The sequence below is a fragment of the Pholcus phalangioides genome, unplaced genomic scaffold, assembly GCF_987345545.1.
Source record: "Pholcus phalangioides strain wild (caught in Gottingen) unplaced genomic scaffold, Ppha-v1.0 ptg000003l_1, whole genome shotgun sequence".
Classification (NCBI taxonomy): domain Eukaryota; kingdom Metazoa; phylum Arthropoda; class Arachnida; order Araneae; family Pholcidae; genus Pholcus; species Pholcus phalangioides.
The window spans coordinates 3633644-3660214 of NW_028301596.1; the positions used below are offsets into that span (position 1 = coordinate 3633644).

The 26571-nt window shown below is 38.2% G+C and overlaps 1 protein-coding gene across 1 annotated transcript; it reads right to left on the minus strand.

Annotated features, from left to right (window-relative positions):
- Positions 1 to 6288: 6288 nt before the first annotated feature.
- Positions 6289 to 25501, minus strand: LOC149087907 (uncharacterized). Its single transcript, XM_089248094.1, has 3 exons — positions 25126 to 25501; positions 18678 to 18736; positions 6289 to 6576 (listed from the first exon to the last, which is right to left on the minus strand). The coding sequence occupies exons 1-3, from the start codon at positions 25193 to 25195 to the stop codon at positions 6289 to 6291; spliced, it is 417 nt and encodes a 138-aa protein (XP_089104220.1). The 5' UTR covers positions 25196 to 25501.
- Positions 25502 to 26571: the final 1070 nt, after the last annotated feature.

Below are 26571 nucleotides of genomic sequence, written 5' to 3' on the forward strand. Positions count from 1 at the left end.
CTCTAGGCTTTGGCAACGATTCCAAGATAACGAAAATGTCAGTAGACGTTACAGTACAGGTCGCCCCCGAGTTACAACGCCGAATGAAGACCGGTATTTGGCAGTAATTGCCAAAAGAAGCAGACGGACCTGTCTCGTCAGCTATATGCAGCCACGGGTACCACAGTTTCAAGGCAAACCGTGTACAGACGTTTGGGAGATATTGGTCTATATACTCGCAGGCCTGTCAGATGTGTTCCGCTCACGGCAACTCACTGTCGGCAGCGATTAGCCTGGAGTAGAGAACATGCAATGTGGACATCGTCACAGTGGGCTTGTGTGATTTTTCCGACGAGTCCAGGTTTAGCTTGCAGTCTGATACACGTCGGACTTTAATATGGAGAACGCCAGGTACCCTTTACCACCAAGACAACATCATTGAAAGACACCGTTACGGTGGTGCAGCATTGCTCATTTGGGGTGGAATTATACTGGATTCCAGAACAGATCTGCATGCTCAAACCGGAACCATGAAAGCCCAAATTTATCGGGACATCATTCTGGAACAATATGTACGTTTGTTTAGGAGTGCCATGGGCGCAGAATTTGTGTTTATGGATGACAACGCCCGTCCTCACCGAGCAAACATCGTAAACGAATGCCTTGAATCTGAGGATATAACCCGTATGGAATGGCCAGCATTCTCACCTGACTTGAATCCGATAGAGCATGTGTGGGACATGCTTGGCCGACGAGTTGCAGCCCGTCAACCACCTCCTACATGTGTACCGGAACTTCGGAGAGCATTGCTTGCTGAGTGGAGTGATCTTCCCCAAGATCAGATCGATAATTTGATACTCAGCATGCCTAGGCGTTGTACGGACTGTATTTCATCGCATGGGAGACATACAATGTATTAACCATCATACCAATCATGTAATAGTAAGTTTTTGTAAAGGAGATATTTTTTACAATTGCTCCAGGGAGGAAAAAATCGTAGTTTTTATGAATGGTATCATACATACGCCATCGTTTTTGTTCTTTATCTTTTGTTTAATAAATGGGCTTTATGAATAAGTAATGTTTGTTTTATTTCTGAACCTTTATTTGCATGAGCTGGCATTATCCTTAATTTATGGCCATGAGTGTACTTGAAATCAAAAAAAAAAAATTTTAAATTTTTTTTAATGCATTTTTATCAGTGGATATTTGTCAATACTCTAAAATATTATGTTTATAATAAATATCTTAGAGATTCCAGAAACAAAATTGACGTAAGTACCACAAGTCTCTATAATCATGTTTTCAAAAACGCAAGTACTGCAGGGCTAATAAATACCGTAAGAGCTTTAAATTAAAAAAAAAAAATGTAAATGCATATTTCATTGAATTGATGATTCAATTCGCTGGCATTCCTGAGATACGTGGAATTAATCCAAGCCAACGTTTTCCAAATTATGTCGAATTTACAGTCTCTTATTTGGATTTTCTCTTATTTTGGAAAGCGGTATATACTAAGAAAAGGAAGTCACACTGTCGCATATCGAGTAATATATTCATGAAATAAACTACGTAATATTTTAATGAAATCCGTTCTGAATTGATAAATTCAATTTAGAACTTGTCTGAAAATATTTGCATTGCCTTGAACCTTTTTATCAGCATTTAATTTTTAACACATTTTCTTTTATTCCTCACGTTCATGTGAAGATTTTGTATTTAAATTCGGTATGAAGTGAAAATTTTATGCCTCTATGTAGAGTGTGAACAAAACCAATTTGATTTAGTATCTTAATGTATAATATGCTCTGACGGCAAAATAAGAAAGAGATTGTTTTGAGGTTTTGTTGAAGAAGCCAAATTCTTCAGGGAAATCCTAAAAAATATATAAATAATGAAAGTTGGTATTAGCTCTGTGTCGTTTTTAATGAGATACATGAAAGGGGAAATTTCTTTAAAACTGAATAAACTTCTTTAGACTCTTGTTTTACAAATTACTTAGAACATAACATTTGCATACATTATTTCCTTCAATTTTATGCAATATATATCAGTTATATATTTATAATAATCTTCTGAAGTGTTCGATGCAATTTTGGTATCCACCTACAACACGAAACAGTGTATTTACACACATACAAAGAAATGCTAAAAGTTGTTAAAAAAAAAACTCCACACGTGTGTGATCGCATCCCCACCTTATAACGTATCAACGTGTTTAGAAAACACACGTTTTACACCAGGAAGAACGTTTGTTTCTTTTCTTTCGTCTGACAGGAATGTTTGCGAAGCACACTCTTTTTTATATAGGAAATACATATACAAGATACGTAAGATTGTATAATATTTTATCATGTGTTTGTATAATATTTTATCATGTGTTTGTATAATATTTTATCATGTGTTTGTATAATATTTTATCATGTGTTTGTATAATATTTTATCATGTGTTTGTATAATATTTTATCATGTGTTTGTATAATATTTTATCATGTGTTTGTATAATATTTTATCATGTGTTTGTATAATATTTTATCATGTGTATATATTGTTTATAACTTGTGTTAATTGCATTTTTAATTGGGTTGCTGTTTTTTGGGGGTTTTTTTCAAATATATGACATCCATATTTTTATGGGCATCTTTTTGTCAGCCACCTCGTTGGGCATTTTGCCTGTTGTGGCATTGTATCTGTATTTGTAACGCAATCACATTTCCTTCATCACCTTCCACAAAGGAAGAAGATCACGCTACTGTGTACACGTGCAACACGTTCTGTAGCAGAGAAGCTCCGCGCGAAACTTGTGATGTTATCCAATGGCTACAGGTGAAATTGCCGACTTCAGCGACGTCGAGGAGGCTTTCTGCTATGTAGAAGGTGTTGACACGTGCCTGTTGGGCCAATGTAAACCTTGTTAGCTGTCAGTTGATCGTACTCAACCAACGAGAGGAGTTTACAACCGATTCAGAGTGAGCACTGACCGTGTTTTTCGTGAGAATGATTTTGGGCTGTAGTCGGGAGAAACATGTCGCGTGAAATTTTTTGAATTTGCTCTCTCTCTCTCTCTCTCTCTCTCTCTCATTGGCTTGAGTAGGCAAGACCGTAGCGAGATGATCAACTGGCGAATCATCTACCTCATTTTTGTTTGATTGATGAGTTTTCGCTTGGGCATTGTTTATTTGACCATGCTTGAAAAATTTTATTGTTCGTCTTAAAGTGCTAAAATATTGCGATATAAAAATGATATAAGTTTAAAGTTTGAAGTATAATTTTTATTGCGAAATGTCCTTTCCTTATATATATATTGCCACGGCCACGACAACGTATCAAAACATATACACTGGGTGCATATGAAAGTCCCACTCTATAAATTGCCTGGAATAGCTCCCGAACCGTTGATCCTAGAAGCATACTTCCAATTGGCAAAGGTATCGAAACAACGTGTAGACCTCAGATACGTCATTCATAATGAAAGGGGTGGTTTAGTTATTAAAATAAAAATAATTAGCTTTTTAAACGGACACCCTATTCTCAAAACCCAATTAAAATTTTTTAGCCCTGTATTTCCCGTGTCCAACAAAAACTTCTCATTTTTAAGTTCAATATTCATTGAGCACAAACAAAAACTTGACACACACACACACACACATTAGAATTAACGAACATTAACAGACTTCAAGACAAAATTTCATCGGAAAGTAGCCAAAAAGTGAATCAAGTATTAGAACGTGTTCTGTCATCTAGTGAGCGTGATTCGAACCAAAATTTCAACTATTGGTGTCCATAAAGGGGTTGTAGTCCAATGGGACAAATGATGGAAATTGTATCCGTGACAGTATTTGAGAATGACGGAGGTTAAGCAGTGGTTTAATCGCGAAAAAACGTATGTATGAAGCCTGTATGCAGTTTTCTTCGTCACGCTGGAACGACAAAAAGTGCAATAATAACTACAAGTGGTGGCCGCTGACGTCATTGCACAGTCCACAACGAGGCATAAAACTATTCCCGGACACGCTCGAAGCGACACCATGTTCCGTTGCAATTTTTGTTCGACTTGATGCCTACAACAATCCTCTGAGTTTGCCGGTCCGTTAACGGAACACCCTGTATTTTTGGATCAATATTATGGAGATTATATCCTTAATATAGTCGTTGTTCTGCTCTCTCTCTCTCTCTCTCTCCCTCCCTCCCTCTCAATTTCTCTCGCACGGTGTGTTAAAGTGTAAAAGTTGATACTTTCACAATTATGGATAAGCAAAACACTAATTCCTTCCTGGGAATACTGGGTTCCAGGGATGATTTTGTATCCTTTACCCCTTTCAATCCTTTACCCCTTTCATTGTTACTAAACGTCAAGAAATTGACTATCCACCAGGTTAACCGCTTTTAACCATCTGAAATTTGGCAACAGAGTTGCACGTTTGGGGCCGTTCAAGAATTACGTCAGCATCAATGGAGGGGGGGGGGGTGTTCCGATTTGCAGACTTCTGATGACAAGGCGGGGGGGGGGGAGTGGATAATGCTTACGCCATCAACCACCCTTTATGAAAATATCGAATATTCTTAATGGCATCTTACTCGGTGCGCCAAAAACGGGAAAAACCTTTCGATAGTTTGTGGGCACTTGAAGTAACATCCCCCTCCTATTGATAAGTGCCCTACAGAGCCACTTTAGGATCTCTAAATGTTTCGCGGATTGAAGTGATCTGAAAATGTGTCCGGGCCGGTTAAATGCTCTGCAATCCGTAATTATATGCCGTGGATCACTTAAATAATCTAAGAATGTGCCGCGGGTAACTTGAGTGTATTAAACCGCACTGGGGACACTTGAGTGCTCTAAAACTACGTCACATGTCACTCAAGGGATCTCTAAATACAAATACAACGCCACAACAGGCAAATTGCCCAACGAGGTGGCTGACTTAAGAACATCATGGATCCCCGAACCATTTTTTTGGAGGCCCTACCTAATACTGCTACACCACACATGCACCCCCCCCACCCCCAACGAAACGCTGCATGCGGGAATGTGCGTGTACGTGTAGTGAAACCTGACGTGAAGTTTTTTTTTCTCTGTAATGCTTGTTATGTGTAGTGCTGCCATCTGCCACCAGTTTTTCTAACTATGAGTGAAGTGTTATGATTGAATGATTGGCGAGACTTTTTAACGGGGAGATCGGCTTGAAGTTGGGAACCACAGAAAACCAACTTCAGCGACCACCACTGTGGGGTTCAAACCCGGATCCTCGCATCGCGAGTCCGTCACTACAACCACTCAGTGTGGTATAGTGACTATAACAGCGGCCGTGTGGTGGTCACACGGCCGCTGTGGCCAATGTGGCACGCGGATTGCTTAAGTGTTCTGGAACTGTGCCCGAGTCATTTAAGTGATCTGAAAATGTGCCCGAGTCATTTAAGTGATCTGAAAATGTGCCACGGGCCGCTTAAATGTTCTGGAACTGTACCACGGGACACTTAAGCGATCTGTCAATGTGCCGCTTAGTTCATTTTTACAAAATTAGGTTTGAGGAGGGCAGGCCACATCAGATAACCCTCAGGTCATATTTGGTCAGTGGACCAAGGGCATTTATTACCGCGATATATCATTATATGGATTAGAGGGTGGGTCGCAGTGAATTGATTAAAGACAAATTTTGAGTTCTTAGCCTGCAAATAACTTTGAAAGTAACAGAAATTAATTATAATAACATATAAAGGTATTTTCTTCCGAAATTTCAATTAAAAAAATAATTTTTTTTATCGGAGGGGGGGGGGGGTGCACGAGCTCCCCTATTCCTCCCGTGTAAATCCCTGATCCCACCAATATGCGTTAGGATTCAGAGGGGCAGAGCTGATGACGAAATTTTGCTGACAAGGGGGTCAAAAATGGCTAAAAATTTGCTTACATATTACTTGAACGGCCCCTTACCAGAAGTAGAAAATTTGTTTATCTGTGATAGGAAATGAGTGGAAATGTCTCATCATCGTTCCCGCTATAAAGTCAATGGCTATTGTCAATGCATATTATTAATATTTTACGATATTAATAAATAATAAATGACTTAATTCCTCCTTTTTAATCTCATCCGTCATACCTATAATATAAAAACTTTTCGTTTATGTATTAGTTCAGTGGTTCCCAAACTTTTGCCTTTCGCGGTTCCCCAGAATAGTCTAGCAAAGAACCGTTCCATTGTGTTGAATAGGCACACATTAGTAGGGGCAGCTCACCGGGAGCCCCTTACCATAATTGACGGTGCCCCATGGAGCCGCGGTGTACACTTTGAGAACACAACTGTATTTAGTTCATTATTTTAACAGATACTTTCTCTTTCTTTGTTGTTGCCTCGTAGTGTTTGGATCGAATGGCTTGAGAAGTCCGTGTCTGTCTTGCACGTTGAACACCACGGCGAAATCCTTCGTGTCGAAAGCGATACCGTTCTTGGTACCTGGAATGAAGTTCCTGCTGTCGATGACAATTGCTCCGTCGCTTTGGTCTCTGATGGGTACATCCGCGCGCTGGAATTTAATTCTTCTCAACACATCATCCGGCCTCAGTGGGAATGAAACCAGTGACATCGGTGCAATCTTTGGAAACTGTAATCAATATTGTAATTGTTATGACTAGCCATTATTCAAAAAAAAAAATTAATCATTTTTAGGAAAAGAACAATCCTTGTGATTTAATCATAGGCGGAGATTGACTTTTAAGGGACAAGGTCATTATTGCTGGGAGGGAGGGGGGGACACAATGATGATGATGTCAATTCATCTATGCATATATACATTAGATCAGTCGACTCCACGTTTGACTCTGGACCCTTCGTATCTCCGCCCATGGATTTAGTCCTTACGGCAGCAATGACGAGATATCGCGCCTGGCTTGATACCTATTATTTCGGCAATTCCGAGTTACCTCGCTTCCTTAACACTGGAACGGCCGGACTAAGGGCGACCGGCAGTCATCTTAACTGCTGCTTTTTTTTTAAGAATAATTTTATTACTCGCTCTAAAATTTTTGAATAAAAATAACAAGACATTGTTCTACATGGTTGATTTATTGCTTGTGAAAAAATTTAACTTTTTTTAAGCGTGCCGGGTGTTCATAAAACGGCTCCCCTCTCGATATATATGAATATATAGAGCACAATTGTTGACAAGATTTACCACGAATAAAAGATAAATAAACAATGCACTAACACCACATCGTAGCGTAAATTTTTCCATTTTGATTATATTTACCTTTTTATACGTCTATCACGGTCTTTCCTATTCAGACTGTTGTTCATTCCCATTCAGTTGGCCGCGCACGCTACGGATAATACATAATATCATGTCACCATAAATTTGCACTATTGGGGGGGAAATTAGCGCACTATTAAAATTTCATTCTAAAAATTAATTTATAAAGAGTAAGTTACCTGGGGTGCGGTAGCCCAGGTAGATAAGATACTCGCCTAAATTACCAAAGAATGTTTAGAGGTGTCGCGAGTTCGATACCCGGTTCGTCCTTGTCAGAAACTTTCCTGACATGTGGTACAACAGAAAACGGTGACATGACCACAAGAAAAGATTGCTACCACAGGGAGTTCCTCATCGAGGGGTTAATGCACAAATCTCTCGGTGAGTATAAAAAAAAAAGTGCTGATCGGATTCGGCAATAAATTGTAGATCCCTGTCTAACTAGCCGTAGTGAGCAGAAAATGACCGTGGTGCGACAAAAAGGGTTAAATGATTAATGAGTAACTCACCTCAGCCTCAGATTCATTGTCCGAAATACCATTTAGTACTGCTATAACATCATTATTGGTCAAACATGTGTATCTTATATACATATATGAGTTATTTCTACATATACTGTGAATGAATCTCTGTTTCTTCGGGTGATTTCAACGCATCTTTCATGCCACATGAAAATTGTGGCAAAAACAAAAACTGAACATGCCAGGTGAACGATCATAAATGCTTCCACAACGTTCATGTTCGAGGCTACAGCCAAATAAGAAATAGTGCTTTGATTACGAGTACGTGCTTCTTCTGCTATCCCCACTAATAGCCTTTTTAGCTAGCCGAGTAACATGTTGCAACAGATATATATATTTCTTTATCTGTATGTCACTAGTAAATGGTTTGTGTTGTATGTGTCATCAGCGAATGATAGGACATAAACCTAAGAGCAAAAGCATACATTGCTCCGCCCCAACGAGAAAACATGCACAATTTACATATAGCAGTCAAAATGACTGCTCTTGACCGTTCTAGGTATAAACGTCGATTACTCCAGAGCAAAACCTCGAAGGAATTCAATTTTTTGTGTCCAAAGAGAAGTGCCGAAATAATGAAAAGTCACAAATACTGAGTCTGTGCGCGTCAAATACGATCGAGATTACAGCGTTTTCAAAATCAAAAACAGTCAAATTGACTGCTCCTGCCGTTCTAGTGTTGAAACCCTAGCTCTGTAAAGCAGTGTTTGCCTAATAACATGTTTTCCATCCTCCTCCGGACCTGTGATACCAAGCATCAGTGAGCGGAGTCAGCTTTTATTCAAAGTTTGATAACGGTAAGAGAAAGGGGATGTTTTTCTCTTCGCCTTCGGAACCGCATACGAATACGTGTACAGAATAACAAATTAAAAAAAAAAGCGTTTTTAAGTATTTCCTCTTCCTTTTCAAATGTATTATTATTATTCTCAGTGTTAGTTGGGGGGGGGGTGAATATTTATCCGCTGTGCCAGATAGGGAAAAAACATTCTTCTTGAATATAAGTGGCAATTTCTACAGGGTTTAGTGATTTCCACTGTATCAGTTACAATGCTTATCAGAAAAATTTTAAAAAACCACTCTCTTAAAGGGTAAAAACTTACAAGATTTAAATATGAAGTTGTTCCAGCGAAGCTACGACAATGAAAAAAATTAATTTCAAATAACAAATTCGGTTATAACGACTTCAGTTTAACATAATGCCGACTACCCAGTTGCTTTCAAATCCGAAAAAAAGTCAAATTTACGCTGAAGAAACGGAATATTTCGCTGTTTTTTTTTCGACAGTGGCTTTTCTTTCCAGATAGAGAATTTATTTAAAAATTTCTTCGAGTTAGAGAGGTTAACATGCATTGATTTCGTACAGCAAATGCAGGAATTTTTTTTCCTCTTCGAGATATAGTTTGCCGAGAAATAAAGTTTTCCAGAAAAAGAGATTTGACTGTATATTATAAAATATGTGTGCGTGCGTGCGTGCGTGCGCGCGCGGATATGACTATAAATATTTACCTAACATATATTTTAGCAGACTCTAGCATTGTTTTTCTTGGCGAAGGTAATTTCTAAACAATATTTGATAACTTCGTCGATGATTGGCGAAATATTTGGTGAAAATCGGTGAGTCCCGTATTAATTATTGGAATTTCCCGTATTTTTCTCGATCAAATCGGTTACCCGCATAATCTTATAAGAAATAAAAACTTCATGTAAATATATATTCGATTGCCACTGCTTATATTTTCAGTCAAAAAAAAAAGCTCTTGTAAAAGTCAACCTCGGTTATAATGAAAAGTAATAATTTTGGGAATCTTTTCAATGTCGTTATATCCGAGTTTGACTATATTTTCGCACATATCATGTCTACACGTCTACAATCCATATGTTGGAAGCATATGTTGCTGACATTTCACTGATCGCTTATCAACTGACACATGTTAATGCCGGATTTAACACACTAATGCTTTTAAACAATGCTTTGGATTCTTCAAAAATTCAGCTTATTCTGTCAAGTGAGAAGTTTTACCGGATTGCTTTCACATACGGATTGCTTCAAACATATATTGTTGAAAATTTAATGAATCTCTATTCGAAAATACGGTAATCGAAGTGTCAAGCTTCATTTCTGCCAAATAATATAACTATGCAACAATGCTTCTAAACATTTCCGTGCTTGTAGACCCTTAAAATATTAAACATGTTTTAAGGAGCCTTTGTAGTAATGATAACATTCTGAGGAGCCCTAGAAACTGTATATATTTTCTAGGAATCACCTAAACAGATTCAGGTCTAATGTTTCTCTGAACTTTCATTGCACCCACCCGACAGACAGACCAGACACGACCCGGGCTCTGTTCCTCCCGGGATATAAGCCTTTTACCCGTGTGGGTTGGGCATTGCACCCACCCAGTGCCGTCTTAACGCATGGGCCCACCCGGACACCTCAAGAGAACGAGGGCCTCAGAAAAATGAGAACCAATTAAAATTTTCGAGAATTTGCCAGGTGATATCTCAGAAAAATCACTTGGCCTGGGGGCCCATGATGCTCTAAAGACGGCCCTGCACTCCCCCATAGACCATAATTTCTTCGCATGGGCCCCCCTGCATGATAAATATTAAATATTATTCATCATTTAACCCATTTTTGACCATTAATGTCCGAATTGCACAATATTTTTATGTATGGTAAGATTTAACTGGTTACTTATGATATTTGAGAAGTTTCAAAAAGTTGGCTATTGATTAAGCATTTTTTATTTGCAACTAATGGAAATTTTCAACTAATTAACTTTCTAATATAAAATTATTAACATTATTTAATTAATATAATTAGTAATTACGTGTGTGATTTTTTGGAAAACCTTATGTATCACGTTTGAGAAAAAATTATGTTTGTTTATGGCCATGGGGAAAATTTTTTCTAGTTCGAAATCAGGATAAAATTTCCAAAATTCATTTTTGAGAAGTTATAAAATTTAATGTGTTTGTAAATAGAGATAAAAATGTCTATGAATGTAAATGTCTATGAATCATTCATTAGACATTTTAATTTTCAAGAATTTTAATTTCGTACAAAACTTGCATGAAAATTAATTGAAAAAAAATAATTTAAACGAAGTTAATCAAAAATGGGTTAAGACGGGGTTCTCAAACTGTGCGCCGTTGCGTTCTGGTGCGTCTCCAACATTTGTCGGGGCGCCGTGAAGCGGTGTATTTGTTTTTCGAAAACATTATTTGTTAAACCACTCTAGGGAGCCAGTGGAGCTCGCGGATGAGCATTGAATAGGGGAAAGGGATAGAAAAAGTTTGACAACTTCTGGGTTAGGAGATACATTTTCTTGCCAACCGCATACTCAAATGAAAATTTGTTCCTACAGGGTAGTTATAAGTAAACTGTGACTATATATATACTCAGACGAATGTAGCGCCCATTCTGATGAAACTTGGTATATGGAATATGTGGACCATGCAGAAAAGAAAGTTTCAATTAAAAAATATTAGTTCACGTTTTGACCACCAGGTGAAAAAGCGGCACTTTTTTATTGCATTTATCTTTTTCCCATTGCCCAAATAACGTATATATCAAGTTTCGAAGAAACACGTCCACCACAACGGGCGCTACGTAAGTCGGAGTAGTGTGAGTATAATTCAACTGACATTACTCAGCTTGATTATACTGACTCCGACATACGTAATGCCCGTCGTGGTGAGTGCATTTCATTGAAACTTGGTACATACGTTATTTGGACAATGAGGAAAAGATAACTGCGATAAAAAAAGCCAATTTTTCACCTGGTGGCCAAAAATTGAATTTTTTTTATTGAATCTTTCTTTCCCCCATGGTCCACATATCCCCATGTACCACGTTTCATCAAAATACCTCCATCAGAATGGGCGCTACATACGTCTGAGTAATGTCAGTTTATTTATAACCAACCTGTAATTTATGAATTTTTGAAGAAGTCTAATGATTTTCGGCTTAATCTGTAAATATTCTCGATTAAACGTCAACAATACTATCGAAATAGTAGCTCGGAAAAAATATTCAAAGCACACTAGAGTGGACTCACATTAGAAACAAAAATCCACTTTTTTAACAAAATAAATATTTTGTGAATACATACCATTGAGAATTATTCTTCTCTTTATGCTCTGAAAGCATAATGACTTCATTTAAAATAATTAGCGAATCCGAATCCACATTATCCAGATCATTCTTTAGAATATTTTTTCTTCTCCATCATCAAAATATTCTAGGTCATTAGCATGAAATTGTTTTCTCCTTTGGCGTATATTTTGTGTTCATGAATAATTTATTTGGATTAAAAAATGATTTTAAGAAAAATTGAAAAGCATTTAAATAATTAAATATGGATTTAAATATGCATGGAAACTAGTACATATCGAAGATGTGTAAGGAAAAGAATTAAAATACCCCCATACATATCAAAATAAATTTTTAGTTAAAAATTAGTGGTTTTTTTTAGAAATAAAATTCTTAAATTTTATTTTATAAATGTCCATTTATCCACCATTATATTAAGAACGAAAATGGAATATATCTCATTAGCGTTTTAACTTTTGTACGTTTTTGTCCTTGTTGCACATGAGTACTTTTAACCGAATCTCTAAGTATACAATTGCATTCCCATCTTATCTCATTTAAGGAATTTTTATCTCTCGTGAAACTAATGACGTAAAAAAATACATGTACATGTTTAAAATTTCGAAATTCCTTTTTCATAAGAAAATAAATTGAATGAGGTCTTATTATATTGTTATTTCTGCTCGGGAAAAGCTCCCCTGATGAATCCAAATACAATTTCACATACGTATTTTTTTTTTCATATGAACGTAATGTTGCTGTAAAAATTCGTTTCGTAAATTTTGAGCCGGTCCACCATTTTAAAAACTCTCGCCGCAGAAATTAAGCAGACTTTCAACATGATACTTATACAGTGTGTCCTGTAAGTGCTGATACGGCTCTTTTCTCATCAATCGTCCGTCTTAGATGTATGATTCCTATTTAAAAAATGCTTAAAATGAGTTCGAAAATTACTCTCTTCACCAGTTTTGAGAGAGAGTTTTGAAATAATGTGCGTCACAAAATAAAAAAAAATCTATATTTTTATACAGTCAATCCACTTGTCCTCTAAAGCCCCGTTCACATGTGCAAATATTGCGGTAGCATTGAAAGTTCAAGCACCCGCTTGACGACTTTTTCCTTCATAACGAAAGAAATGGAGAGCAGTCATTGGTGAAAATTCGTTCTTTTTCCTATTTCTCATATGAACGGGGCTTAAGAAAGTTGTTTCCCCGTCTTTTTTGAGTCCAACAAAAAAAAAACCCAAGTTTCCAAGTGCAATATTCGCTGAGATATTTGAATTCAAAAACAAGGGGGAAAATTGGGAAAGGACAGCGTAAATGTGTTGCCGGTTAGTTTTAGCTGTTCTTTCATAACTTTTATCCGATTTTTTTAAATTCAAATACCTTAGCGAATATTGCACTTAGAGACATGGAATCTTTTCTGTTGGCCTCGGGAGATACAGAGCATCAACTTTCTAATTGGAAGTCAGGGTACAAGGGTACCGTATAAAAATTTAGATTTTTCTTCTTTTGTGACACACGGTATTTTTCCCCTCTAGAAATTGGTACAGGGTAGTTTTCGAACGACCTCTGAGCACTTTTTAAATTAGAACCATATCTCTACGACGGTCGGTTGATGAGATGAAAGCTGCATTAGCAATTACAGGACACCCGTATGACATGAAAATTCAAGCATTTACCACCTTCACTTCAAAATATGGAGAACCGATAGCAGCAACTGCAAGAACACGAAACACGCACAGTTCTGACAATATAAATACGTTAGGGGCCACATATACGCTCAGAACACATATTCTCCGGCATGTACCGATTCGTTAGAAATTCCGCGGAGAAATGTTAACAAGGTGCATGTACGGAGTTGTGTAGTAGTAGACATATCGCCACGGAGTTGTACGCTCGTGAACCATACAAAAAACGGATTTCTCATGGTTTAATTGAATAGCGTTAATCTCACACCAATCCTCAACCTGGTGATGTCCTGACTCATCATTTGCCGTTTCATCCTCTTGCTGAGATAAAGCCGTTTCAGCCACAGGTGATGATACCAGCTCGATTTCATCCACTCCATTCTCCTCTCGTTCGTATATGTTGACATCTTCAAAACGTGGTACGGAGTGGACTCAAATTTATTAGAGTCAAGAGCACCGGTGCACATGCCTATCATTAGAAGAGGAGCACCTATGTCAAGGTCGTCACTAACCCTTTAGGAGCGTTTGGGTCACTTCAACGGTTTTAAAACGTGTCCCGGGGGGTGTAATGTGATAGGCCTCCTCGTGGTGCACCCTGGGTAATGCTAAATCTATCACACGTCATTGTCATCGCTTATTTGTGCTCATATCCTTCACTTTCAATAGCCCAGATTACATGTTTTTTTTTTCTACACATCTTGTAGTACTTGTCTTGCGTCTTGTTTTGTCCTGTACATGTTTGTGTCTTGTGTCCATCCCCTCATTGTGGACCCCGCTTAGGCGGGGAGGGGTCCTCCCAGACGGGACGTTGCTTCTAGCGTATGCTCTGTCTGGGACGCTGTCTACCTGCGTGTTTGCCGTGCGTGGAGACCCGTAAGGCTGAAGATGGGGATCCTGGTTAGCCTGATGCGCTAGCTTTGGCCTCGGATTCAGCCGAAACGGGAGGCTTGGATTAGCCCCGTCCAGGTCAATCGGCTGTGGTCGCCTCGGTGGCTGAAGGGGTTACACAAATGGGCAGGTAGAGAGGCCGGGCCTGACGGACGTCGTTGAGGTTTGTTGGTGCTGCTTCACGACGATCTTGGATCTTGAACGCGTCTGCTCGCCTGCTTTGGTGGTGTATAGCTCCCACCTAACCTGACGTTGCTACTAACCTTCACCGGTTACGTGTGCGCGTCCCCTCGTAGGGCTCCATGGTGGGCATGGTGGGTGGGAGTGGAACAATACCCATTCAAATATGGGAAAAAATCAAAATGCACCAAAACGTCAAAGAACTGCTTCAAACCAAACACATGTCAATGTAACTGCTTCAAATTCATCAACTGTCTCATTTTTCTTTCTGCACTCTTCAGATGCCAAAAAACTGCTGGCCAAAGTATCACCATTTCTCTATAAAGCTCTCTATGGCACAGCAGGTACCTTAAAATCAGTGAAGGCCCTTCGTTCAGGAGACCTTCTCATCGAAACGAACACATCCAAACAAGCCGAACTCATTCAAAAGCTCACATCTCTCGGAGACATTCCAATAACAGTCAAAATCCAGATACTAACAAAAAAATTGTGATACTAAAAAATTTCAGATACTAACTTAATTAGCATGAATGAAGAAGAACTAACACAAGAGCTGGCGTCTCAAGGCGTAACATCAGCTAAACATATTATGAGCCGCAAAGATGGCAATCCAGCTCCAACACGTAATATAATTCTCACTTTCTCTTCACCAACGTTGCCGAAAGATATCAAAATAGGTTATTATAACCTCAAAATCCGGCCATACATTCCTAACCCTGTTCGATGCTTCAACTGCCAAAAATACGGTCACTCACGAACGGCGTGCCGTAGTCAACCCACCTGCGCAAAGTGCGGTGAGAAGGACCACATTTCGGACAACTGCGCCAGGCTCAACGCGAGTCCTGGCAAAAGTTTACCACGGGAATCAATTCATCTACTTCATCTAAAGTCATTTGGGACCGGATCCGAAAAATCAATGGTCATTATCAGTCTCATCCGATCATTATTTTAAACACCAATGGCACTATCATCAGCGATGTGAGGGATATTGCGGATACCATCGCCGCCCATTTCGCCACTGTCTCCAGTGATGCGAATTATCCCCCATCGTTTCATCCCATTAAATCATCGGCCGAACGTACATCGTACACCTTCCGGCCTTTTACACCGGAGGGAGAAAATTCATTGTTCACCCTTCATGAACTGACGACGGCCTAGCAGCGAAGTCCTGACTCAGCTGTAGGGCCCTATGCCATTCATTATTCCATGATTCGGCATCTCTCACCAGAATCACTGTCACATTTACTCATATTATTTAATAGGATCTGGGTCAGTCATTCATTTCCTGACACCTGGCGAGCAGCCATAGTTCTTGCATTCCCGAAGCCTGGCAAAAATCCTCAACAACCGTACAGTTACAGACCTATTGCTTTGACCAGTTGTCTATGTAAACTCATAGAACGCATCTGGAACTATCGCCTTATGCACTACCTTGAGGTTAACAATATTTTATCCCAACATCAAAGCGGCTTTAGACGGTTCAGGTCCACAACATGCAATCTGTTACGCCTTGAGACATCAATAAGACAAGCATTTGTGAAGAGGGAGCATATGATAGCCATATTTTTCGACATAGAAAAGGCCGACGACCGTACTTGGAGGCACGGAATTCTTTCCGACCTCTATAATAGCGTCTTGCGGGGCAACCTGCCCATTTTCATTAAGAACTTTCTTGCTAGCCGCATTTTCCAAGTACGGATCGGAAGCACATTATCAGCTCCCCAAATTCAAGAACAAGGTGTACCTCAGGGTAGCATTTTAAGCGTAACACTTTTTATTTTAAGACTCAACGGGGTGTTAAATCAACTCCCGTTGTCTGTCACTGGCGCACTCTACATGGATGATCTGTTGATATCTTACCAATCAGTGAATATGAGGTCAGGCGAGAGACAATTGCAAACTACACTCAACAAGATCAGCAAGTGGGCTCATAATAACGGTTTTTCTTTCTCCGCTGACAAGACTGTTGCTATGCACTTTTGCCGGCGTCGAGACCTACACGATGACCCACAGTTGTTTCTCAATAACAATCTAATACCTATTGTAGAAAACACTAAATTCCTCGGCATCACATTCGACAAGAAGCTCACTTTCAAACCTCATATTGCCCAATTAAGAGCTCGTTGCATGAAGACGATGAACCTCTTGAAGGTCATCTCTTCCACATCGTGGGGAGCTGACCGTAAGTCGCTCCTCCACTTATACAAGGAAAGCTCTTGTAAGATCGAAGCTCGACTACGGCTCCATTGTATACGGGTCGGAACCTCGGTGCTATCTGAGTGTGCTCGACCCCGTCCACCATCTCGCCCTGCGGATCTGCTCTGGAGCTTTCCGGACGTCGCCAATGGAGAGTCTGTATGTCGAATGCAACGGGCCCTCACTGACATCAAGACGCCATCAACTTTCCTTGAAATATTATATCAAGATGAAATCTTTTCCAGATCATCCACTTCATCGTGTCATTTTTAATCCCTCATTTCATAGACTTTTTGCTGCTCGCTCTTCATGTGTACCGTCATTCGGTCTTCGTATGAGGGCTTTTGTGGAGGAACTAGAATTAGACATCAGTCGTGTGGCCCCAGTTGCTTGGCAACTGGCACCATGGGAGCAGTCTCTGCCAGATGTCTCTCTTTCATTATCATCATACCCTAGAGCCACCACAGCAGATGTCATATATCGACAGATATTCTTTAGGCACAGGGGTAGGTACAACAGGTACTTCCCCATATATACTGACGGCTCTAAGAGCCCTGGGCATGTCGGTTGTGCCTACATCTGTTGTGAGGAGACATTTTTCGAACTTCCCGACACATTCTATATTTATTCGGCAGAGCTGTACGCAATCCTTCAGGCTCTACGTCATATACGACGCAAACGCCACCGACGATGCATCATTTATAGCGACTCTCTCAGCGCATTGCAATCACTGTGGTGCAATGAAAAAGCAGACAACGCAGCTCGAACAAAAACTAACATTGACAATAGCCTTTTGGTTCCTGCCAGTGACCACTTCTCAATCCTCCGAGAAGTGATGTATCGCCGCTGGCAGGATCATTGGAACAATCAGATAAATAACAAATTATTTGCCATCAAGCCCACACTTGGCCATTGGCGTTCGAGCTGCAGAACTAACCGAAAGGAGGAAGTTCTGCTTGCCCGGTTGGGTATAGAATCATATATACTATATATGATCTATCGCAGTCGCCTCACACAATCATATTTGTTATTGCGAGAGAGTCAACCAGAGTGCCCTCATTGTCAAAGTCCATTGACCATTGCTCATGCTGTTACTTGTTCACATCATCGTCATCATTTTACGACCACTTTTGGTCATAGTCATTTTCATATCATGACATTTTAAGTGACAATAGCGATGCATCTCGCATTTTTAAATTCATCAAGGCCATTGGTTTTTATAACAAATTATAGTTTTACAATTCATGTCATTGTTTTACGTTTCATGCTGCTTTTTAATTTTTCGACATGACCAAAGGACAATCTTTTTTATAATCATGTGTTTTGGCGCAGTTTGACCAAACTGGTCCTTGCGCCAATAAACCTAAAATCCAATCCAATCCAAACGTGTCCCGGGCCACGTAATCCCTCTGGAACTGAACCGCGGGTCACTCCTGTGATTTGGAAAGATGCCGACAGATTACTCAAGATAACGAACTCCAAGATGCCGGTGAAATCACTTCGTAATAACGACATTTTGTTACAAAGGAATTCCAGGTTTTTGTATTGTTCCTATGAAAACTTATGTGGTGGGATTAGAAAAGTGTTCGTTATATCGAGATTTTCGCTATAACTGTATTCGTTAAAACGGGATTCCACTGTATATTTTTTTTCTACTAAAATACCTAAACTTCACTTAATACGTAACTTCAACTATAACAATTTTTTTAGTACTTTGAGGATTTTCTGCATTATACACAATGTCTTTTGTGTCCTTTAATTTGCATCTTAACTACGCCTATTTTCATTGTTTTCGTAGTATTTAAGGATAGTTATGCGCCATGATCTTTTTTTTTAATCTTTATCGATCTTAAATGAAATAAAAACAACAATATATATTTACCAGAAGTGTGCTTGCAAAGTAGAAACTCAAGAGGATTGAATAATCCAATTTCATTGGATCTGAAATTACAAATAAAATAATCTGATAATGTAATCTGTATAATGTAATTTTCTAATTGAACATCAATAAAAGCATTAAACAGAAATTAAACAATATATATTAATATATATTATTAATATTCCAATTACATCAAAGTGAAGCTTAGCGTTTCAATAGCTGGCGCAATGATTGAAATCATTATTAAAAATTCTTGTATTTAAATAAATAAATATTTTATTCGAATGTCCCGTATATTTTTAATCATCGTACTTTAATATTTATAATGGTGAACAATAATAATAAAAAAATTATATTTCTAGTAATGTGTATATAAGAGAGATAAGTTTCTAATAATGTGTATATAAGAGAGATAAGTTTCTAATAATGTGTATATAAGAGAGATAAGTTTCTAATCACCAAGGAAGTTATTGCCCTAAAAATGTTCAAAAGTGACTTTAAAAAATGCCCTAAAATACGGGGAAAAAATAATGCATTGAAATAATAATACAAATTTCTCTTGAAAAACCGGTTATGTTCGGATGTCGGAAGATGACAGCATCAAAATCATATATAAACTTTTTCTCAAACTTTTTATATTTCATCACAAATTAAATTTTTTTCTAATAAATGAGTTATAACTCATGAATCAATTAGAAACAGTGACGTGATGTTCCTCACACAACGGTGGGGCTAACAGGGCTCTAGCTTGGGGGCCGGTATAATTCGAACACCATCATTCTTCTTCCGTTATCAGAATGAGAACAAAAAACTAGCAATTAATCTGGGGAGTGGGAATATGTTCTTAGGAGGAGTGGAATTCGCAAATTCCTTAGTCCATTAGCCTTGGTCCTTAGTCCTTAGTCCATTCTGAAGACCCGATGCCGACAATCAAACTGATATGTGGAAGCTGGAAAATATAACAACGTGGATGACTAATTAGCTTGTTATCGACAATCGTTCGATCAATTGACTATTACTATATCCTTATGGGATGGACGACTATACGCCATCACTCATCATATAATCATGTTTATCATTTTGATTGCCCATTAGCGTTGTTAGTTAATTGTACTTCACATGATTTCAGATTGACGATCGTTATTGTTTTAGGTTTTTCAGTTTTTTTTATATATTTCATTTTTGTTGCCTTCGTCTGAGGCGACAATAATTTGTTGTTTATAATAAAAGCATATGCACTCGTCCTTCTGGAACGCTTCGTTGAGATGGGAAATGGATTGTGTGTCCGGTCTTCAAAGGTCAACGTCGTTAGCCCATTAGTGCCGAAATCAGATTGTTTTAAGCTTAAGGAGCCGCGATATCTTCGGAAATACAACGCTCGATGTTAGGCAAGGTACAGTGAAACCAGTACGAAACGGAACATCAAGAGACTGATATAATATTCTGTTTTCGGCAGTTTTCCGTCTTATAAGCGGGCAAAATGAAAATCACTAATCACCGAACTGATTATATTTTGATTCCGTTTAAGACAGGTTTCTGTCTCATGCAGTGTTCGTCTTAGACAGGTTTCACTGTATATGTCGAAAATGCCGCTAAAAATGATGAAAAGAGTGTGAGCAAACTTTTTCCTTTCGAACCGTACGCGGACCTAAGGCCATATAATACGGACTGTTTCGTGACGCGCAGGAGTCGGTACCAGCTTTAGTACCATTTAACTGTCATTTGCTAACCTGGTATTTCAAGGTCGCGTTTGAGTTAAAAAGTATTGGAGCTGTGACGCGTCAAGCAACTGATCTCAGACTACGCCCACTGAGCCAAGATGGTAAGAGCAACTGCAAAGGGATGAGACTGCCCCTTATTACCTACCTGTATATAGCCCTGACACGGACCAGACTCCATCGGCTGTCGACAATTTTAGCGGTTGCTCTCGGAAATGGGCGGAACAGTGTAGGTACTTTGTTTAAAAAAGATGGAAAGTGCATATATAAAAGTGCACTTTAACACTTTATATCCTGGCGGTGCTTTAAAACACCAGGTTAGATAATTTGTTTTGAATAATTAATTGTTTCCAAAACTTTGGTTTTTGTTTCTATAATTAGAACTAAAATGATATCAAATAATTTACATGATAACTATTTATTATTATCATTACATTTATGCTTTTATTTAATTTTATTATAATTTTCTTCTTATTCTACTTTTCACAATGTCGGATATATAAAGGGTCAATTCTAATATTTACACTAATAATTCGAATACTATTTTTTTTTAATTTTATCACTAAAAATTTTATAATAATAATAACAATAATAATAATTCATTAATAATTAACTGTTAATTTATTATCACGTTTTATAATAAGTTATTTTCTGTTGTTTTATAAGTCGTGTACTATCGGACTACTTATTCGGGTACTTATTATATGGGTTTAGGAGGTCGTCCCCAACTGCGAATGTGGCGAGGCCGGGGTACGATGGCCCTGGGGGGTATACAGTGATTGTCTTTATATTGAGTCACATGAGAGCCCCCGTCCCTGCACGGCAACGTGAGCAGCCAACCATCATAACAAAATAAAAGCGAATTTTTTTTATTTAATCTTTAATCAATTAATTAACAAGTAATTCATGATTTCGCTTTTTATTATGCACAGTCAATTAATGATTTGTGAAAACAATAATTAATCGTAATAAAAACTTAGTTGGATTTAGTTATCCACTTCACAAAAAGTCTAATCACGAATTCTCCGCCGTCAGTACCTTAAAGCGGACATCTAAGAATTGCAAAATGAATAAAATTTATTAATATGAAATATGATGTAGTAGTAAACTCGTCCCATTCCCTAGGGGGATATGCGACTATATCCGTAGATCCAATTCCACGAGGGCCGACTTGTACAGCATTAAAGGTGATTAAAGTTTGATTCCAAAGTAATAATGCCGTTATGTAGCGTCAGACGCAATACCAATTCCAACCAGTTGAATGAGATACGCTTAACGCACTTCATAGACATGACATCTTACGCGGGATAAAATAGCACAGCGAATTTAATATCGACTGTTAGATACAAGTATCATTTTGATGAATAGACCCCCTTTATATTGCTCTACCACGCGGGCGAGAGTCTGAGAAGATAATTATAGACATATGTTGGCGTTTAAGATGTAATGATAAGAGGATGTAATGATAATTAAGAGGTAATGATAACAAAGATCGTGTATAACAAGTGGGAATTTCACCAGTCCATGGTAACTCAACAATAGTATATATATATTATTGCTTTTGTTGTAACATTAACATGTTTAGGACATTCGGTAGTTTTTCTAATCCTATCCGATTTCTCTCATCTCTCATGACGCTTCTGATTGTTCATTTTCATCCATTAGTGTCCGGCATCCTGAAAGATGGACACATGCTGCACCAACCGAGCAACTAATCCTTTCACACGTTCCGGTTGGGTACCGCCTTGTTCAATTTCCACGGATTTCTCTGGAAGAGGCCGTTCAAGTATTACGTCATCATCGATGTGGGGGGGGGGGGGAGTTTTGCTGACTTTTGATGACAAGGGGGGAGGGGGGTTTGGATAATGCTTGCGTCATCAACCACACTTAATGAAAATATGAAATATTTTTAATGGAATCTTACTCGGAGTGCCAAAAACGGGAAAAACCTTCCGATAGTTTGTGGACACTTGACTATATAGCTTAGAGGGTGGATCGCAATGAATTTACTAAAGATAAATTTTGAGTTCGTAGCCTTCAAATAACATGGAAATTAACAGAAATTGATTATAATAACATAAATGTATAAAGGTATTTTCTTTCGAAATTGCAATTAAAAAAATTTTTTTTTGTGCAATAAAAAATAAATTTTCGATCGTGGGAGGGGGCACAAGCACCCCTATGCCCCCCGTCAGGCCCGTCATTTAGGGGGGGCCATTTGAGCCGTTGCCCCCCACTGGCTTTTGAAAATACACTAAAAATGGTATATATATATATATATATATACAAATATATACATACATTGAGTACATGTACTTTGCCCCCTCCCGGGAAAAAGTTTAAATGACGGCCCTGCCCCCCGTGTACGTCTCTGATCCCACTATGCGTTAGGATTAAGAGGGGCACAGCTGATGACGAAATTTTGCTGACAAGGGAGGAGGGGGGTCAAAAATGGCTAAAAATTTACTTACGTAATACTTGAACGGCCCAAATAAGTTATTTACATCTATGCCGGACTTGGAAACTATATCCCGTTTGGCTGAAACTGGAGTATGCACAAGTCATTTAACACTTGAATGGTCACTCTTCGCGAATTTTGGGCAACTCGCGTTGATTTTCGGTCTGTATCCAACAGTACATTTCCACACTGTTTGGATTCATGCTTCGTTAGGATGACAGTACTTATCGGGACTAAAAGTGGTCGGTCTGACTCTTTTACAAGATAAGGATTCCTCATTCAGAGGCACTTCTGTGTGGAGCTATAAATTTTTAAACATCCCCTTTGAAATATACTCACCACATTGAGTAACTGAGTTACAGACATTTGAACTGCACACGTTTGCGTTATTCATTGTCAGTTTCACTTTTAGAATAGCGATAGCAACCCGGAACTTACATAAATTCAGCGTTGAGGTCTAAAATAATTATGTCAGAACTGTCTAAAGACTTATTGGGGACGGGAAGAGGTCATGATCGGTTTGTTGTTGATGTCTAAAAGAGTGTTTACTCTCGTTGCACCATGGCATCTCGTTGCAGGATGGCTTCTGGCTTCGAAATAACCACTAATCTATAGGTAAAATATAGAGTGAAGATACTATAGAATAATAATAAGGAAGTGCACTTGCCGATGAGGAGAAATACAAAAGCGTATGTGAAGGAGCGAAATCGGCAAAATATTTCATTCCTCATGCCTACTTCGGCGTTTAAATTGCTAGCAACTTCAGTATTTTCGAATACAGTCGTTCATTTTTTTTTCAATTATATTCATATTATTTTATTAGTATAGTTCAGTGTTTCCCGAAGTGATTAATATCGCCCCCGGAAGCGATGGAATGGTCCGGTTAGTGGTAGGAGCTATGGCTTTAGTATAGGATCCTATGGGTGAGCTTCAGTTGGGAGCGATGAGAAAGTAATTTGTGTTTTTTAAAAATGGGGGATGGAGAACGAAATGTTTGGGAAACTATGTGGTTGCGCATTTGTCCATATACAAAAGGTGTTCTGCCTTTAACTGCACCAACCGATGGCTATTATTAAAGGAAGATGGAGATGAACTTTCTTTATTGGGATAATTGTATAAGACATTTAAAAAAATCACAAATTAGCCTTCATAATGAAATGTTCAAAAGTTTACATTGTAATGAATTATTTGACATTAAAGAATAGGTAGTGAAAATTACAATATAATTGTAATATTGAGGCAATTTGAAATTTTCAATTTATAAAGCTCTGCGGATCTGTTAATAATTTTTTATTATCTGAAAAATGTTCGTACAATATTTATTCAAGAAAACATGAATAATTGAATATATCAAAATATTACATAAAAAAAATATAAGTTGAAATATTTTTTCTTTTTCATTTTTTTTGACAAAATAGTTCCTCTTAAACTTTCTAAAAAACAGATGTTTTGTTTATATAACGTTTGATTATTCATTGTTATAAATTTCTTTAAAGCTATGGAATGCATAAAAAAGTGAAAAACGTAATGCACACACACACACACGTCTCGTAGATTTAATTTCCTCTACTGCAAACTCAGTGAATGTTTTGCCTATTTCTCTTCAAATTGGTGTGATGCGGTCGTGTAGGGACGGCTCGCGATGTCCCCTTTCCATAGCTCAGTGGGGATAACCTCACTCACAGCCAGCTAGCTCAATAGGTTCACCTACAGTGTTGCCAACGTACATATTTTCCACCTATACCTGGTCTTTTTTTTCTGCCACTTAGTTGGGAAAAATACCCATCTAATTGCTAGTTGTTTTCTGGTAATTTTCAAAAATTTTCTGTCTCAGTTCAGTAATAAATTACGTCGCAATACGGGAATTTGCAGGAAAATACGGGACGTATGGTCATCAGAATAATGGCTAAAATTTATTCTGGTTGTTTAATCCCGGTTTCTAGTTGTTTGTGATGAAGAATCAAAGTTGGAAAATTTTTTGATTGGTGGCAACACTGTTCACCTGCCAACATTTTCCCAGAGAACAGCTCTACTAGGCCGACACCTACAGAGGTAAAATGATAGTAAATGGCTTCCACGACGATAAAACCGGTGGCGTTCACGGTCCAAATTTAATTAATTCTATACTTTTGTCGCTCACGAATATTTCAGTGAAAGTTTCTAGTGCCAAAGAAGCGTCACCATAAAGTTAAATATTATTTCGCATGCCATTGTTTGAAGTATTTAAACCAGTTCATATAATGTGTTTTTCCAAAAGCGAGATACTTATTCTTACCTTGCTCGGAGAGGCTAAAACTAGTACAGTGTATAGATAGCTGTTTCCGAAAAGCATTCCCCCTCACCATGGCGTTGAGCAAACGTAAACACAGAACTGCTATAGTGGAAAGTTTCCTCGAGAAAACTTCTACGTCGGAGCTTTTAATTGTTTCCCCCCGCGGACATCGTAAATTAATGGCTGTCTTGTTAACTCCGGCGAGAATGGCGTTGTTTACCTGTGAGAGGCATACCGAGGCAACTCAAAAATACATAAAGTAGAATCTAATTGCTCTTCTCGAAGCTCCACTAGATGAATTTCCCTTGTCGTCACTGTCTCTTAATGATGATACCGAGCGTGGAACCTTGTTCCGTTACATAACATTTCTCTTTATACTAGAAAAATATGTCACGTTCTCTCGCATCATGCAGTAACAAAAACAACATGGATTGTGTTTTACATCAGCTGCTCTTTACACAAAGATTGTACTCTTATAGTTAACCCTTGAAGAAAACTATTCTTCTGCCTGGAAAGACATGTTTTTCGTCCTTTTCTTCGACTCAACAATTTGTCTAATTTTGATATTTTAATATGCGAAAAGCATTCAGACTTATGAAGACGCGTTTCGAAACAATTCGTCGTATAGTTGGATAAGTATTTATAAAAATAACAGTATTGTATATCTTTGTATTACTCTATTTGAAATTATATTAAAATTCGTATTAACATTGTTAGCATTCCTATAATATACTCGCATCATTTCGTTTAAAATTCACTAAATCCGATGTCATTTTACTTTGAACTGTTATGGAACATGTTTCGGAGTTTTTATATTATTTTTATGTTCTGTTGTTAGGGGTCATTCAAGTATTACGTCAGCATCGAAGGGGGGAGGTGGTTTCGGATTTGCTGACTTTTGATGAAAAGGGGGGAGGGGGGTAGGGTTGAAGGTTGCTCACGTAATAAACCACCCCTTTTTGAAGATATGGAATATTCTAAGCTGCTGACGAAATTTTGCTGACGGGGGGGGGCGTGTCAGTGTTTTGCTGACAAGGGTGGGGGGTCAAAAATGGCTGAAAATCTGCTTACGGAATACTTGAATGACCCCTTATGTGTTATGCTGTGTATTTGGATCACAATTGTGGAGAACCAAATCATACAAATCCCTTTTGGCTTCCTGAAAGGACTAAGTGTCGTGTCCCTTGGGGATACATAGCATATATTCGTTATTATGTCTTTTTTTTCTTTTGCACTCTTAGTGTCCGTAATTGTGTAATGTGTATGTGTGTGTATTTTGTGTATTTAAAAATAAAACTTTCCATTGAAAGGAAACTTTTTTTAGAAATGTTTATGATGGACTTATGACTTATTATATCGATTCATGAATATTGATTTATTCATCATTAACCGCTTCGGTGATCAGAACGAGTCAACTCGTCCCAATTTAATTGAAGGTTTTCTTTTTAT